Genomic DNA, 18,830 nt, shown 5'->3' with positions numbered 1-18,830 from the left:
CCTCCGCTGGGTATACTGTAGGAGGTCCCGAATCCCACTTAGGTTATCGTACAAAGTACAACCAGGCACGCCACACGTCTGACTTGGGTGCAGGAGCAGTGGAAGCGCGCCGCTCACCTGGAGCGCGATAGCTGCTGTCACGAGTTTATAGTCGCTGTTAAGGAGTGTAATGGGGCGCCAAGATTCCGGGTTAGACAGACGGCCGGCCGTCTTCGGCACAAGTATGATGGTCCCCAGTATGATGGTATGATGGTGGCTGTTTCGTCCTACTTGGGACTCATCAGCCCGGCGTAGGGAAGTGACACGATCTTGGTGGTGGAGGTGGTGGTAGTGACGTTTATTAAGAAAAGAAATGTGGTCTGCCTGCTCAGAATAATGGCGGCAAGTTACATTTCCAAGGGAGGGGAGTAAGGGAGGAAAAGAATAAGCAAAAAAGTTAAGAAAGAAAGGAAAGAGGAAAAAGAGGGGTTAGGGGGATGAAATTACAAAACTGGCGAAAGTCCGGTGTCTTCTAGGAAGCTGAGGAGTGCGTCCCGAATTTTCCTTCGGGTATATCTTGACCCTTGAGGGTGCGTGAGGTCATTAGAAGAGCGTAAAGTCGTTCCTGTGCCCTGAAGACGTTGAAGTAGGGATTGCCTTTCGCTGTGATACCTCCCGCAACAAAGGAGAAGATGGCATATATCAGATAGTTCTCTACAGCTGCTGCAGTATGGTGACTCTGTTCGTCCGAGCTTGTGCAGGAACGCTGGTGTGAAGGCACTTCCCGTTCTCAGGCGATGTATAAGCGTGGCAGTGTGTCTCGGAAGTCCTCTGGTCGGACAGGCAGGTGCGTATTCTGCTGGAGTGTTTGCTGTTTGGAGATGAACCATGGTGATATAATCCCTTATTGCCGTGCGCGTGGCGTCAGGGTCAATAGGGGCAGGTAGGTTTGCGTCAAGTTGGTGCGCTGCTGCTGCAAGGTTGTCCGCTTGTTCATTGCCGACTATGCCCACGTGTGAGGGTATCCATTGGAGGTGGACATTATAGTTCAAGTCCTCGAGCGTTCGAATTAGGTCTCGAACTTGCCAAGCCACGGTGTCTTCGTGCTTTGGGTGCTGGATCCGAAGAAGGGAAGAGCGGGAATCGGTGAGGATGACGGCTGGTTGAGGGGAAAGTGTTTGCAGGTTCCTCAGTGCGTGTTCTATGGCTATGAGCTCGGCAGTTGAGGAGGAGACGTTGGTGATGATGCGTCCACTCCAAGATAAGTTAAGGGCTGGGATGCAGAAGGCCGCAGTGCTTGATCTGGGCTTTTGGAGGACAGAGCCATCTGTAAATATCTTCAGGTGCTCGTCGAGTGTCGTCTGAATGAAGTCGGAGGCGATTGATTTTGCGACGATTGCGGAGGCTGTCTTCTTCCGTAAGTGTGGTATGGACATCCCGCAGCTTACTTCACGGATAAGCCATGGTGGTATTGCCTCAGGGGTTACAGGGAGTGGATCAGCTAACAGGGAGAAGGTGTGCACGAGGTTTGCGAAGCGCGAGTGTTTGTGCGCCTTGACGCGTTCAAGAATGTCTATTCCAACTGGTGTTCTCCGAAGTCGATCAAAGCTGTGCAAAGCTGTGCAAAGCCAGTGAAGTATAAAATGAAGAAAATAGCCGGAGCTCTTTGGCTGCACGTATAGCATATGTTTGTAACTCAAACGTCGCCATGCCAGTACTGGACAGCTGTTCCGGCCTTGTTGGGCCTCATCAACCGTACGCAGGCAGGCAACGTTTGAGTGGATGGCGTCAGAAGGTCACGTAACACGTGATTCCTCCCGTCAGGGTGAGATAACTCACTCACTGAAAGCCCAGTGCAAAGCCAGTACTGGCATGGCGACGTTTGAGTTACAAACATATGCTATACGTGCAGCCAAAGAGCTCCGGCTATTTTCTTCATTTTATACTTCACTGGTTTTGCACTGGGCTTTCAGTGAGTGAGTTATCTCACCCTGACGGGAGGAATCACGTGTTACGTGACCTTCTGACGCCAACCACTCAAACGTTGCCTGCCTGCGTACTGTTGATGAGGCCCAACAAGGCCGAAACAGCTGTCCAGTACTGGCATGGCGACGTTTGAGTTACAAACATATGCTATACGTGCACCAAAAGAGCTCCGGCTATTTTCTTCATTTTATATATATATATATATATATATATATATATATAAGTACTGCATTGTCTACGTGCGCCAATGCGAAGGCTTTGGCTGTTGTTGCACACGTTAATAAAGATTATTATTATTATTACTATTGCACACTCTAAAAACTGAACTTCACCGCATAGCACGCTCTGGTGGGCAAAATCCACAGACCCTGCCGCAGCCGTTTCGAGGGGGGGGGGGTGCGAGAGGGGCATCGGCCCCGGGCGCATTCCCAAAGGGGGCGCCGGACGGCAAGTCTGGACGGCACGGTGCGCAATCAAGCGACAGCCCACATAATTGTCACCCGCACCCCAAAAAGTTGGGTTCAGTGTTGCTCCTAAGAACTGCTGAAAAAAAAGCAGCAGAAGAAAGAAAATGCTGCAGTTGTTTTCTCATCGCAGCACACATGAATTGTGCGACTAACTACTGCAATTCACACGGATAATATCTAAGAGGGAAACATCGTTTATAAGAGAATGGTAGAATTCGTCCTGTGTGGAAATCAATCTCTCCGTTTTATTTTTTCGCAAACATCAACACCAACATTTCTTGGCATTCCGTAGCTTGCTCACAACACACAGATGCGGTTCCAGATTTTTTTCCCAGCACGTGACTATTAAATTGCTCACCTGTGAACCACACGAATGGTAACAACATGCACTTCAAAACTGCTTACAGTAACAGTACTTCGCTAGCACATTTCCCCGTACGCAATAAGCGCCAGCCTCGTACCGGTCAAGCCGATCTGGCTCCCGTGACATCGCGAACGACGACTCGCTCCTATTAATGGTGTGGCTGACAGCAGCTTCGAAAAGTCCTCTGCCTGGAAACGCATCAATGTTAATTCGGTAATGGGTAGTTGCTCCGTCATGTTGTCTATGATCTCGAACATGTAAGCGATATACCGAGACGACCTCTTTTAAGCTCCATTCCCTGCATTTCCCTCTGAACTCTTTGTGGACAATGTGGTTCACTTCATTCAAGACAAAGCTAGCAAGTCGATGCGCGAGAGGATGATCTCGTGGAAGGGTTGATGTCGGAAGGCACGTGCACAAGTGATCCGGTATGGACGCAGCAGCACAGGTGCGATTCTCAGGAACTTCGTAAAACAAACTGAGCCCTCGCTTCGTGTCCGTCCTTTTCATGTTGGGGAAGTCACGCATTTGGAGCAGAGTGGCGTGCATGTCGTAGTGCGTTGTGAGCCTTCTCTGATTCGTTTCAAGCGCCTTAGCGTACTGTGGATACCTTTCGAGGAACCAGTCCGGAAAGAGCAGGAAGGCGAACGGCAAGCTGTCTTCGTACCAGCCGACGTACGTATTGCGGATGCTTCCAATGCGTAGTCCGTGGTCGCTCAAAAATGCGACCACAGTGTTATTAAGGACACCCCGATCGTAGAGGGCACGGAGAAAATCCAGGAACGGAGAGTCGCTGAGTCCCACTGAGTTGAGGTCATCATGTCCCAGCTCGGACATCCACGCGTACGCAAAAAATGGTTGGTTTTTCCACGTATCAATGAGTCCCAGGAGATACTCTAAATATAGTTCCATTGGCAATTTGGGTCCAACACAGCAAGTAACAGACTTATGCCTCAAAGACGAGCTGTCAATTGCCTGTACGACATGCCTGGGATAGTAGTCTGTAGGGGAGCGTTTAAACCCGTCGCCGTAGAACACGTACAAACCGTACTTCGGCAGTTCTTCGAGAAACAATGTCCTGTAACCTTGCTTCTTGTATTCCTTCCATAAGAAGGGCAGGTCGTCGAAAAACTTATTCGCCGCCATGCTTTTTGCCTCGTTACCTGAGAGCCCGGTTAGAAGCGGCGTCTGATTGGGAAATGAGTCTCTGCCAATTTTGTTGTAGCCGAAGAATTCGAACCCCTTCAAAACATCTCGAACAAATTTTCCAGATCGTGGCAAGTGTCGGTTAAAATTAATACGGGACACGGCGTCCATTCCGAGCACCAGGATGTTGAGCCGTGGAAGCGCTCCTTTGAAGTTGACCTCGATTCTTTTCAACCTTTCCTCAACAGTTGGCTTCAGTATGGGGACGAGGACGAACTCTTCGTGGAACATCCTACCACCAGTAGTGAAACATTTGATGTGGCCATATTCCGTAGTTAAAGGCAGGTCAAACACCAGTGGTTCTGAACTCTTATAAAACGGCTTTGCGTCTGGCACAGACACAGACTCAGCACGATAGATCTCGCTGTAAGTGCAGCTGATCTCCTTGCGACTCAGCCCGTGCATGTCTAGCAATCTCGCTTCCAGAATGGTTGGTATGGAGTGGTTGAGTATCTGTATGAACGAAGTTCTGTCGGGACAAAGTCGCCCATCCTTTTTCGCATAAAATCGCTTGATGCTCTCGTCATAAGGGTCAATATCGGGAATAGTGCAAGAACTCGTCTTGATGAGTAACTTCCTCGCTTCCTCAGTTCCCGGAAGATTTTCAATTGTTTCAGGCGATCTTGCTTGTCCAGAGCTACTGCTTCCAGTGAATTCTAGCAGTGACTTCCGAGTGGAGAGAAAGGTTCCGAGGGCGATGCATACGAATAGCAGTATTTTTATTGCAGGTTTCTTCAGACTTGTCATTGCCAGTCAATGTGAACTTTGTTGTCTGAAAAAGGAATTGGACGTTATTATGTTACTCACCGGAACGAAAGCCCACGCGAGATAACAATTTTAACGATCCGATTCACGGTGAACTCTCGCTGTCTGCGCTTTCTGATATTCATCTGCCACTTCATGTCTGCATAGCAGCCCCCCGCCCAGTTTTTAAATTTAAAAAAAGTAAAAAATATCTGGTACACGACCTTTGAGGGATACTTAGCCACGGAATCGATATCAAATGTGTTTGCTTGTTACAACCATTGGCACGATCAGAACACAATTCCGAAATATCTAGTGTTGGAAACAAAGTGGGAGACATAAAAAAGAGTTTTGAAATTTGAGGAGCGCCTTATGTCCGGTTTTCGTATCTGAAACAGCCGCGAGGGATGGCAAGGGAGGCATTCCCCTCTCTCTGGAAAAAAGAGTAAAAACTGGAGCCGTAGCAAGGACACTGCAGTTCTTCCAAGGTATATCTAAACAGGTAGCGCAACTCCCACATGCCCTTGTGTATTCAGAATGACCCCAAGATAGAGACGGTCAGCGCCATCCAACCGTTCCGCGGACTACTACGATTGTAAATAAATGACGTCAGAAGCAAGAATAATGAGTAGCGCATAATTAACCATGGCACGTTTAACATTCGGGCACGTTGTTTGCGTCGTATTCCTTTTTCCTCGCCCAGGCAGCAGTACCAGACGAGAACGCAGAAAAATAAAACATATCAGGTTTAATGAGTCATATCAGTTCGGAGTACATACAGTTATCAAAGATTTGGACAACTTCAAACAGAAGTGATGACCACACAGAAATTAGGAAGGTTCACTTAAGATCCATTTCTCACCTAGAGCTATACGTACTCGTAGTGATTAGACGTTTGCATTTGTTCAATGAGTGGCCAATATAGGTCCATTGCAACAAAACATGACATCGTTGGTGCACAGTTGATTCTTGCTAACACTCACAGTATCATGGCCGCTCGTCCCATGACGAAATTTTTGTTTTCGCGGGGCCAGCAACAGGAGATGCATTGTATTCATCTGTTAACACGTGTTAATCTTGGTCTACAGCCCCGAGATGTGAACGCCGCTTCCTGTTTGACCCAAAAACTGTACAAACTCCGTATAACAATGCACGGACAGACGACACGTATACAGAGGTGCACGGATGAATTCGCCCACTGTGACACATGCGCGAAGAAGCAGGATACGAAAATATACTCGGGGGGTAGATGATTTAGTATACGTGCACGAGTGGGGCAACAGAAAGGTTTTTCTACATCGAAATTATCAGTAACTTTAAGCACACAAGCCATGCCCATCTTGTAAAGTTGTTTTGTTTACTATCGTACCTCTACTACCAACACCCAGAATTGCGCGCGCCTCCTGATGGTAGTCTTGCCGATGAGTCTGATTTGATATTTTCGCCTGTTTTCATTACCAGATTGGATATACCTTGGTTCTTCGTCGTAGACAGCGGAGAGAAGAACGTCGGGAACAGGTCGGAGGAGCGACAAGAAACGCGCCAGAAAGAGACTGATGTAAGCAAATAAAGTGCTATATTGATATTTCTGTGCGGTCTTCGTGCTCTCGGGGTTGCGGTTGGGACAGCACACTGGTCGGGCTATACCCCGGGTGGGATTCAAGAAGGAGGAGTCCCACAAATTCGTTAGTGACTTTTGCCGCGCACTGCAGTCTTCCATGAGCAACACTGCGTTGTTCTTCGTCATGGCGGGTAAGTTGATAAGCACCTGTCTCCTGTTCATTCTGCCTCTTATAGTGTTAGCGTTAATCATCCAGCGGCGATCCTTAGATACTATTGGGGTTGGAGCTGTAATATGAAAGCATGTGGCAACGATATCTTTACCCCATCGGGTGTCAGTTATTTCTCCGTCCAAAATATAAAAACACCGTCGAATACAGGAGGCAGCGCCGTACATGACGGAACTTCTCCAACAAATGCAATGGTGACACACTCTCAGAAAAAAATGGTGCCATCAGAACTCCTTTAGGGGATCACGTAGCTTGCCTATGAGCACTATCTTTTGGAGTAAAACTTATATCCTCCAAGAGGGAGTTCCAGTTTACTCAATTTCCTAGGAGTAACCATGACACGAATTATAGTCGAAAAATGCATCAGAGCCAATCGCAATGGAACCATACTTTCAGGCATTTCAAATAAGACTGATGGGTTAGCGGTCTGATTGGATCGTTACGACCCAAGGGTCTAGTGGAAACGCACGTTTTTATTAGATATCAGCATTTCTTTTCTTTGTGACGTTTTGCAAACATCTGTCGCCACACATTTTATTTCCGTCTGCTTCTATTTTTTGTTTTTGTTTCCCGGACTTTTCGTACCGGACAATGCACGGCGTTTTGAAAAGATAATAGAGAAAAATTTGAAAACTCTCCAGAACCCCAAAGAAGTCCAAAAGGTGTCCCAGGAAGGCACTGTTGAGGAGGGATAGCACAGACACGATATATTACTTGTCTTCTGAGCTTCGGTGAATCCGAGAGTCCTGTTTACTGCCTCAGTCAAATGGAAGGAGCTGAAAAGCTGAAAAAGTGGGTGGAGCTTCAGGTATAGGCATGACCCATTCATGGCCAGACTCCCTTTTAAAGGAGCATGGAAATCATTTGGAACATATATTTTTTCACCGCTTGATATGAACATACTACCTTCATAAACTGTTACGGAAAATATTTCCTTCGAAAAGCGCGAATTTCCTGAGAAAATTAGTTTGGAAGAATGCGCTCCGCGGCGACAGTCTCCCCCAAGCCGAGTCTGGCGTGTGGTGACGTCAGGCGTCCGAGCACTTCATTGGCTGCCGGAAGCGTCCGCTCCCCGCCAGAATCGTCTGCTAGCTCAGGAATCGCGGCAACTTACCGACTGAGACGCTGTTGCTATGTATTTGCGTTTGACATTCACTTGCGTTCTTACATGATTTGTCTCGTAAGTTTTGCATAAAACAAGACTGCGGGCAGTGTAAAAGGTGTAGCCAGGCCTCTGTGTTGCAGTGACGGCCCGGGTTGAGGTGGATCGTACGCGGTTGTGATTTCTGTTCCGATTGTGCTGAGGTGTCGTTCATTAGTGAACAGTATTGTGCCTGTGTGTGCAGCATATGTATATGTGATACGACTAAATACGTTCCTGTCAGTTGGAGATTTATTTAATGTGCCAGTGTTGTATTCTGCGTATGACCATTCAAAAAAGAAAATGATTATTTGACCATGTATTTTGGAGTTTCCCACAGATCGCTAGCAGATGAACTTTACTAACTTTATTTTGGTATTCATGTTGTAGTGTTTGTGGAGACGTTACGCTCCTGGTATCACTAAGATACGGTAAGCGCAATGTTACATAGCTACGCGTTCATCGGTCCGCTCTTTCGCCTCAGAGATGCCAGTGTCCATGCGTTTCAGAGCCCATAGTGTTGACCACAACACGGAGAAGTCATGCAGTGACGTGCAGTGGCAGCAGTGACAGACAACGACTGTAAACAAAAATGCGCCTGTTAAACGACTTTTCTTGTGAGTAAACGACAATAATCTGTTATCCTTTCGGTACCAGTACTGATTTTAGCAAGTGTATACTTTTGTTCACAAAGTAACTCAATTACTTTACACATGTAACTGTAATTGTAAATTACATCATTTCAGTGACAGTAACTTAATTTCTTTCATATGTCCGTAACTAACTTTAACTTTAACTAAATTACATTTTCGAAGTAGCTTTCACAGTTGTGATCATTACATGCAAATGTCTTGAGAATGTGCATACAGTTGAAAGTTGTGTTAGGTTACCTTCAGAATTTCAAGCTGTTTCTTTGGGAAGGTACCAGTGATACTGCAGAGGGACTGGCTGGTGAAAAATGAAAATTCGTCCAGTGGAAAGCTGTTGTTGGAGGCCTGGATAAAATTCCTCCAAATGGGAGCCGTGCTTGCTGGCAGGAAAGTGGCGAGCTCCCTAGGGATGGACCAAACCTTGTGTCCTTGGCACGCTGGGCATTGGGATGCAGCAGCCCATAAATGAAAGGGTTGTTGCTGTCCAGGTTTTGGAGGGCATCACCCAGTTCCTTCGCTGCTAGCTCCTGCTCCAAACATGACCTGGGCTTTTTCCTTGCGTCATAGGCTCGCATCGGTATAGGTTCTTCTCTGCCTCCCTCTCGGACACTCCGCCAGTCAACAGACTGGACTTACGTGGCAGAAATCTTGCTCCCACGAGGTACCCTCCACTGCTGTGGGACGTCAGTACAGGATAGTTGAGGAAGAGCCTCACTGTAACCGCTCCACTGTAGCAGATGAGCAACACGGAGCAAAGCAAACTGGTGATCGCATGCTCGTCTCCCAGCAGGGCAGTCACAAGCACCATCGTGGACAACAGCACTGTGGTTCAAACAAAGCAGCACGGAGTATAGGTCATGTGTGTTCTTCTTGCTCTTGTAGCACTGCGCCTTGATGAAGAAGGCATCTTGCCTGTGAAAAGTTACTGTAAAATATTTGGATGGCTTCTACAGGGCGTCCCAAGAAAAGCATGCCAGAGCGCTTCACAAAGAGGGTTGGAAACAAACACCTGAGACTACTTTTATGGTATTAGAGTTACAAACATGTGCTACATTAAACGTAGCACTTGTTTTTAGCTCGAGTACCACAAAAGTCCACTCGGCTTTCCGTTTATCGCCCTCTTGCGTGAAGCGCTCTGGCACGATCTTCTTGGGGCACAGTGCAAAGAACAAGTTTTGTTAACTTCGAACTGCGGCGTTGCTCTGGATTGTCACCGACAACTAAGAAAACGCCACGGAAAACGATAATGATAGATCCAATGCACAGTCCACCGAAGGACGAAGCGGGTTTTTTCAGGCTCGCTGGCTGCGACCACGGAGTGAAGTCACGAAACATCATGTAACTGACACAAGACAACACTGCAACAACCGCAACTTAAATGTGGTTTACTCGCCTTGTGTAGTTGGCTTTTATAGAAGAAGTGACAGAAGTGACAGTGACAGTGCTCTGTGCCGAAGTTGTAGCTTCTAAGCACATTTCTTCCTGACGGATTGTATGACATCACGCTCTCTTCTGACAATGTCGGTAGCTTTGACAAATCGCTTACCCATCCGGTGATGGGGAACGATTCATTTTCCATGTCGTGCAGAGACAGCAAAATAATATAGAAGGTGGGATTGACAGGATGCGGACGGATAGTCACTCACGCCAAACCGCCGATACGGAAAGACTCCCGCAACATGGCGCCTGTCGCCCTTCACCGCCGCCAGATGGCGGAATTTCTAAAGGGGTCTATTGTGAGATGAAATTTGACTGAACGCCGAGACAAAGGAAACACAGACTATCACAAACACATTCTCGTCTGCGTTTTCCTTGTCTCCCGCCTTGTCAAAGTCAGCCCGCATCTTGAATTTTATTCACGTTGTATTGTGAAAAATAATTCCTGTTGTACATATTTTCTCATTGGCACCCGTCTTGCATAATCTCATAATATTGCTTCTCTGGAGCTCTGTGCACCGCTGAATACAAAGTAGCAGTTATGTGTGTGTGTTCTGTGTGAATTTTCGTGTTTTCTTTTTTTTTTTCGTGGCGAAATACAATCGAGCCATCCATATTCCTTACTAGTTTCATTACTAGCTCGCCCACGCTTGATACATTTCTTCTAGACACATAGGAACACATACGGACAACACGGGAATCTTGAGAGAATCAGCCAGCCTCTATTTTATGTCTTTGTCACAGTGTGTCAGTGCATGAAAGGTAATCCCCTGCATGGAGGCTTACCCACTCTGCTCAGGCTGTGCTGAAGGAGCGTGTAGTTTTGAACGAAAACGTGAAGCAGAAAAAAAAAGAAAAGAAAAGTAAACTTTGCTGGACATGCAAAGACATGCGAAGAACGCTTTACTTTTCAAATTATTTTCCTGTGTAGGTATATACCGAACGAGTTGCAAATGTGCATTACCAAGGCGAGAGGATGCGGAGTCCAGCCTCCCACGGCACGCGAGCGTCACGGCATGATCACAATAGGTTCGACGAATTAGGGGCCATAGTTTCTCGGAGCGGCGCCCTGCGATATCGGTCTCCTTACTCTCCTCCGTGCTCACAACATATGCTCCATTCATTTCTTTTCATTTATTGGAAACATTTGTAGGAACCTGTACATCAGAGGGTGGCCAAAAAGCAGCAAAAAAGCTGCTTGACTAGGGCACGACCCTTTGTCACTCATCACTGATAGTTATATCAGAAATCTAGCCAAAGAGAAAACATATAAAGGAACATATACACGAAATGCAGGCACTGCACAGGAATCTTCCATCTTGCAGTATGGCGCGTACGCTCGGTGAAAGAATGAAGTGAAAAAAGCGATAGAAAAAAGGTATTATTTTTCTTTACAGCAGTTACAGAGGTTTTTAACAAAAAATAGCTATATAGGTCTGTTGCCTTGATGATGTTAAGCGTAATGAACTGCTCGTCAGTGTGACTGTCGAAAGGTACATCAGCTATAATTCTAACAGCTCCCTTTTAGGCTATGAACAAACTGTTAATGGAAACCTGGGTTCCCGTACCCCAAACCAACAGGCCATAACGCAGTACGGAAAATATCAATAAATTGTAAATGATCAACTTAATCCTTTTTGGCAGAGCAACACGGAGCCGATTCATGAGCCCAATGGGTTTAGAAATTTTTGCATTAACATAAGATGTCCCAGGACAAATTTTCTGAAAAATGTACTCCTAGTACTTTCATTGGCTCCACATCCTCAATGCGATGATCCCCAAGAAATATATCAACAGGGCAGAAAACAGGTTTATTTTTTTATCTCTATAAAACTGCCTTCGTCTTAGTTACGTTTACTACTAAGCCATTAACACTGGCCCAAAGCCTGATCTCATGCCAGCAAGATTCGCTTTGTCAACGACTTGCTTCACATCGGCACCAGAAACAAAATGGGTACTATCATCAGCATAAATGAGGAGTTTGTTACCTGCTGATACGGCTACAATGTCATTAATGTAAACTGAGAATAACAGTGGCCCCAGGATACTACCTTGCGGAACACCGTCGCCACCTCAAGCCTGGCAAAAGAATCAGTATTTATTGAAACATACTGTGATCGTGAGGACAGATACGACCTGCAAAACGACAGACCTACACCACGGATCCCGTATCTCTCCAATTTGCCCGGGAGCAGTGAATGGTCAAGAAGGTCGAAGGCCTTAGTGAAATCTATATAAATCCCTAACGTGAGTTGTTTGTCCTCAAGATTGCGAATAATTTCTTCTTTCTGACATCGGAGTGCTATTTCCGTGGATCTGAACTTCCGAAATCCGAACTGCAAGTCACTAATGACACCATGCTTTGAAAAAAAAAAATCTGTCAATCGTTTGTGAACAATGCGTTCAAGGCCTTTAGAAAACACAGGGAGCAGCGATATATGCCTGTAGTTTCCGAATACATTTGGATCACCTCCTTTGCTCAGGGTAATTACTCATGCAGTTTTCATTTTGAAAGGAAATACACCAGTAGAAAAAAGAGATTGTAAATATGAGTTAAAAACGGGTCGAGAAACTCGATGACATGCATAATTGGTTTAATTTGAAAGTCATCGCAATCCTTGCTATCCCCCTTGCTACTATTTAAATTAAAAAAAAGAGAATCAGCAATTGAATTCGTAATATAACTACAGGCATCAGCGGGACTAGAAGTGGATACACTGGGGTAGCGCTGAACTAAGGTCGCTAGGTATTCATCAAAACGATCACACAGACATTTACCGCTAATCGCTTCTCCGTCTATGATCATATTATGAAATCTGGGAACATTGGGATGAATAATGCTTTTCAAGGTCCTCCAAATATTTTCAGCATTGTTACCTGCATTTTCAAAGAGACGCCGGTAATAAGCGGCATTCCGTCAGGCAATTCGGAGAACTCAGATAATTGGATAATTTTTAATATAATTTTTTACACTGCTGACATGCGGCAGCTAGCGGATATGCGGCCAGGGACGTCAATCTATGAAGCTACCAATCATTTTATGGATGCTTATTTGAATTACGAATGCCACGTGACCTGTTGCAAGCTGCATGCGCTACAGTGCCCGATAGCCTGGCGGGGTGGCACCGTCGCCTTCTAACCGTTAATACGACCGTTTTATGGCGGTCACATATCACGCACCATATTCAACTGAAACCTGGAGCAATATTGGACCATAAACCATTAGCAGCCTGACGGTCGGCAGTCTATTGACGTGACAGGACAGTATGAGCTACCACATTGAATACTGCAGGAACGGTGTCTAGTTTGTTGTTCACTTCCTATAATCGCTAGAACTATCAATGCAACTAAGCACTAAAAGACAAGACTGGGATACGACAGGATGTGGCCTCTGTCTTGTATTTCGTAGTCATGTTCTATAGTGTTCCCATGCATTGATGGCTTTAGCGATTTTAAGCTATTCCGTACGTCTGATTTTTCACATTTGACATTCGGGGTTCCTGACCTACTGTGAGGCGTCATATATTGGACCACCGAGCTTCGCTAACGGCCCATTAGGTTCTACTGTGGAGCCACTAAGCCCACCTGGTGGACTGTTAGATACCCGTTGGCAGACTACGAGGATCCCTGTGGTACCTTCTTGAAGGGCAATTAGGCGCACATGAAGGACTGTGCGACAGCATTTGTCGGACCACTAACAGTTCTGTCGGACCACTAGGAGTTGCTAATGGGCCTTTAAGCTGGTTTGATGGCCCATCAAAATATTGTGGTGGACCATTAACATTCCTGATGGAGTTTTATGGGCTGTTTCGGTCGGGTCCTGACACCATAAAACGGATTTATGCCAGTACCTCTAGGGCCGCTTTGGAATCTTCTATGAAATTTCTCACTTCGGTATATCTGTGTCTCCGCAGATAGGTAAGTTGAAGCGAAAGCACAACTTGTGCGTCGTAGTACATCGTTGAAAACGTTGTGGGCGAACACGAAAGGGAAGTGCTATGGTAGGTTCAAGAGGTAGGGGTGAGACATATTCTTGCCTGAAATTTCGGTACCCCACCCCACCAACGCTGGATATGATGTGGACGTGCGAATAATGTTCAAACGTATTTGCACGTCCGACGTATATTCTGAGGGCATTCATGGGACGTATGAGTTCGTTAGGACATTATTTGTATATCCAGAGGATATTCGGTTTTGTGTGGGCACAGAACTACACAGCAAAAAACAAAAAAGAAAAGAAAACACACACACACACAAAACAAAGAAAACACCCGATAATCCCTAAGCGACCTTCATTAGGAGCCTCCCGCGTACACGGTAAACTCAGTTATAAGTTGAACATGGGAGAACTGATGTTCTGAGGCTGGAACAACAAAGAAAGGACACATACATACAAAACCTTTCTACGTTGTACTTTCTATGTTGTTCCAGCCTCAGAACATCAGTTCTACCGTGTTCAACATTTGCCGCTTGCTTGGATGTGTGTATGAGTGAGCAAAAATGTAAGAGTCAAAGGGGGATGAGTGAGAGAGAGTGGTTGGTTTGTGCCATCTGATGACGCACCCTTAGAAGTCGCTGGGGAGGTGTGTTAGCTTAGCTGAATTGGTAGAGTCCTGGACCTGTAATCCAGAAGGTGTGGGTTCGAGTCCTAGAGCTGGCCAACCTTTTCGGTGACTTTCACCTTTAATTAGTTATAAGTATTCGACATAATTTGTGTCAGAAGGTCGCATGTCACGATATATCCTCACGTAAGGGTGATAACTTCACCGACTGAGACTTAATGCAAAAACAAGGAAGATATATAAGAACAAAAAAGATGCAACATACGAATGGCTGCATTGTAGTACACCAGTTCATAACTCAAAAGTCACGGTACGAGAAGGAGGATGATGTTACATATCAGTTGTTGATTAAAATTTTGACTGCAAGAGTGAGTAGCCTCTTTGCAGTGATGGATTTTACATGGCAAATACAAGACGAAAGAGGGAGTAAGCGACTGATACCCCTGTCACACGGGCATCTCGAAGGCCTTTGTGGCTGTTATCAATTGATTCAGCTACCAATTATGCGCTGCCACACGGCGTTTCGGGATCGCCTTCGGCCGGACTGTCAAGTGGGTCAAGGGAGAGCCACAGAACTCCCTCGAGGTCTCGAAGGCCGTCGGTACGAGGATCACTAGACTCTCGAGTACATTGTTTTCAAGGTACGTTTGTATTTAGTCTGCATGTTATGCATTTCCCTGCTTTTTTCACCGGCGCCTGCGAGAGGATACGCCGCGTCAAACCACAGCACAATGATATAACAATAACAAAACAATACAATAACAATAAACAACAAACAATGTGGCCAGACGAAAAGAAGCTGAACGAGCTACATCGCGATTGATGCGCTGCAGCATTTTGAAGGCCGAATGCGGAAGCTTTCAACGGCCATCAAAAACTTCCCGTGTGGCACCGAGACAATCCATTTGAGTTGAAAGGCGATATAAAATCACGAAGGCCTTCTAGTCGATTGTCATTTTCCGCTGACCGTGTGACAAGGGTATGAGACAGAGATTGAAAATGGAATAAGAGTGGGTAGTTAGTCCCCTTTTTGCTGCCATCTGCAGTCGAATCGGGAAGGGGAACCGCTTCCAGCCATCATTTATAGCGGTCCACGCCAGTAAGAAGGTAGCGGTGGCCCTTGCACGGGGGTAATGAATCAACGTGGTCGACATGAAGGTGCTGAAACCGTGCGTCAGGCAAGGTGAAGGGATGAACGGGTGTCTTGGTGTGACGTGTGATCTTGGCCTTTTGGCAAACGATGCAAGCCCTTGCCCAACGCCAAACGTCCGTGTTGATTCCCGGCCACAGAAAGCGAGATGACAATAGTCGCTGCGTGGCACGGATCCCAGGATAGCTGATGTTATGAAGATCTCGAAAGGTAGGGAAGCGCAGGGAAGGCGGTAAGTAGGGTTGGGGGACGGGGCCAGAGGCGTCGCACCACATGTCAGACGACGAAAAGGGTGGAGGCGCCTTCTGAAGCTGTAGGGAGTACTTGGTCGTGTCAGAGAGAAGGTGACTAAGCGTAGGATCTTCTGCTTGCACGGCGGCCAGAGTGTCGAAGGTCATGGCAGCCGAACACGTCGAACCCTCGAGGTGTGACAGTACATCGGCCGGAGTGTTCTGATAACCACGAACTAAGCGGATGTCGGTGGTGTACTCCGAGATGAGCGAAAGACGACGGAGATCAGTCGGGGAGTATATGTGTCACGGTTGGACGTGAAGACAAACGTCAGAGGTTTGTGGTCCGTGAGAACGTAGAACCGCGGGCCTTCGAGCTAATGCTGGAAGTGCCTGACAGCGTAGTAAATGGGGAGGAGTTCTCGGCTAAAGGTGCTATACTTTTCTTCAGATGGCTTGAGCCGCTGAGAGAAGAAAGCCAAGGGGCCCAATCATCGCCGGACTGCTGCTGGAGAGCGGCGCCAACGGCATGAGACGAGGCGTCCACCATTAGGCGTGTAGGTGCCGAAGACACCGGATCTACGAGCATGGCAACTAAGGCAAGGGCAGCCTTGATTGTTTGGAAGGTAGTGAGAGCTTCTGAGTGGAGTGTCAGAGGGGAGTGTGCCTTGGTGTGCTTACGAAGGATGTCGGTCAAGGGTCGTAAGAGGTCCGCACAATGGGGGAGAAAACGGCGGTGGAAGTTTACGAGGCCGAGGAACTCGCGGAGCTTCCGCAGTGAAGAAGCCACGGGGATGTCTTGAACGGCATGTACCTTGGACGGGAGCGGTGGAATGCCGTCCGCCGACACGCAGCATCCGTCCTGCATGTGCGCCAAGGGATACTTGTCTGGTACCGTGCGAGAATTCAGAGCTCTATAGTCGCCGGAAGGCCGCCAATCGCCGGAGTCCTTCTTCGGTACCATATGTAGCGGTGCTGACCACTGGCTGGACGATGGACGGATGAGCCCCAGCTGCAGCATGGGGTCAAACTCACGGCGAGCAATCTGGAGGCACTCACCAAAGACCGACGGGGGCGTGATACCACGGCGTGGTCCGGTGGTCTGGATGTGGTGCATAACGGAGTGCTTGGGAGTAACCTCATGGTTGCACGGCTTGGTCACAGCGGGAAAATCGGCTAGAATAGTGGCGTAGAGGGATGCAGGCAGCACAGTACGAATGCCCGTAGAAGTCTGCAGCGCGGGCAAACCAGACTGAGTATCACCGGAGTCTCCGAGGAGCTGCTTCATGCGGTGCAGTAATTGGGTTGTCCGCCTATCGCCCAGTTCTCCCTCGGATAGAAGTTGGCAGAGCCGGGATTGCTCGGTGCATTCAGTGCGGGAAAGAATAGCCTCCTTCAGCCGATCGTATAGGGGTTGTCAGGGGGTGGTGAGGCCAAGAGGTAGTCAACCTGGTCGGCGACCTCCATGGGTAGCGCGGACACAACGTTGAGGTACTTGGTAAGTTGTGCCGAAATATGCTGAAGTGCAAATCGCGCCTCAACTTGGGAGAACCATGCCCGGGGATTCTTGGTCCAGAAGGAGGGAAGCTTAATCTCATCGTGGTCGGCGGCGATCGACGGATGGTCTCCAGCATCGTGGACTGGAGGGGACATCGGGGCTGATGATGCAGTCCATGGAGCGTCCATTGAGACGTCGGGTCACCAGTTTGTAGGTAGCGTGTTCCAGGAAACAGACAACGTTCTGCTAATGCACGGGAGCAACTGGCCGAGCGGCCGGTGCGCCGTGCATTTATTAGCGCGATCATTGCGAACGAGCGCTAATGGCGTTGCAGATTTGGTGGCTCGCTACAAGTGCGTACACAATTTCCTTTGCGTACGTAAGAGATATCGTTGGTGGTTCTGCGCACGCGTGAAACAGAGAGCTTCTCCCAGTGCTCAGAACCATCACGCTACCATTGACGTACGCAAATGTGATTGCCTACGATGCACTAAAACCAAGTAATATTGTCCTCGCTTGTCTCTACCTATACCGGTTTAGCGTTCTTTAATCGTAATTAGAAACAACAAAATTTCATCTGTGACGCTGGTAGAAAACTTGGTGCCTCACCTTATGATTCATCATGTAAGCATGCGGTAACAAGGATTAGCAACACGTTTGAACGAATTGTATCCAGCCAACAATTTTCGTATTCACGCCCCCTTATAGGAAGGGGATAACAACTACGGCTCACCCTGTACTGTGAGTTCGGCCGTCTCTAAAGAAAACTCAGGTTGAGTGACCTAGTCAGGAGACGTTTCGGGGGTTACAATCCCCGAAATCGTAACTTTAGTAGTATTTGGGGGAGGAAAATGTCCTTCCCCATGTAGAGCACAACAAACCACGGTTTACACATTTGTCACATTCATGTAAGAGCAGCTTAAAGTTACGTTTACATGAATACGGCAAAAGCGCTTCATATAGACTTATCACAACAAAACCTCTCCGACAGGGCCACATTAGTTAATCAACCGGTAGGCATAGGTGCGAGGAGGTGCGATAACTCAATACGATACGCTTCTGTCGCACTCATGTAACCGGGGCTGTAGACTCCCTCCCGAACCATTCCACTGGCTATGCCACTGCTCAGGTGCACAAATAAGTTCACAGCCGTGCGACTGTGGCTTAGTTGTCTCGTGACGTAAATCATTCGTAATCATTCTGAACGATTAGTGACTCACCCAAAGTTCCCTTTCGCCTATGCAGTCTGTCACTAACACTATCCCCTAACAACAAATCCACGTACAGTACGCTACGTTCATTGCAATTCTTATAAAAGGGTTATGATGCCAGTAAACTGTGACTCGCAGAAACCGCAATTAATTTTATCATTGCCTTAAAGCGCGTCTGCGTGGAGAATTTTTCTCAAAACGGAAGCCATTAAACTCCCCTTCGAGGCAATAAAAACGCAGGCACGTCAGCAGCAGTCGTGAAGGTAAACCACCTGCAGCCTTTCTTCTATTACTTCGCGACTATTATTAAGTTCAGCTACTTGCATAGGAAGCCATTAGCTGTCGCGGTCTTCTCCGAGGAAGTGCTTGGAGACGGAGCTGAATATATCATCCCCATGCTATTTTATGCAGTGGT

General features: G+C 47.2%; 1 protein-coding gene across 1 annotated transcript; it reads right to left on the bottom strand.

Annotated features, from left to right (window-relative positions):
• Nucleotides 1-2,657: 2,657 nt before the first annotated feature.
• Nucleotides 2,658-18,582, bottom strand: LOC135373599 (uncharacterized). Its single transcript, XM_064606697.1, has 2 exons — nt 18,425-18,582; nt 2,658-4,774 (listed from the first exon to the last, which is right to left on the bottom strand). The coding sequence occupies exon 2, from the start codon at nt 4,747-4,749 to the stop codon at nt 2,824-2,826; it is 1,926 nt and encodes a 641-aa protein (XP_064462767.1). The 5' UTR covers nt 4,750-4,774; nt 18,425-18,582; the 3' UTR covers nt 2,658-2,823.
• Between the last annotated feature and the right edge of the window lie 248 nt (nt 18,583-18,830).

This window comes from Ornithodoros turicata, chromosome 1, assembly GCF_037126465.1.
Source record: "Ornithodoros turicata isolate Travis chromosome 1, ASM3712646v1, whole genome shotgun sequence".
Taxonomy (NCBI): Eukaryota; Metazoa; Arthropoda; class Arachnida; order Ixodida; family Argasidae; genus Ornithodoros; species Ornithodoros turicata.
The sequence above is the reverse complement of the archived record's forward strand: the minus strand, read 5'-3'. Positions and strand labels throughout refer to the sequence as shown.

Coding starts and splice junctions, on each gene's coding strand:
- LOC135373599 (XM_064606697.1), bottom strand. CDS start 4,749: ATGACAAGTCTGAAGAAACCTGCAATAAAAATACTGCTATTCGTATGC.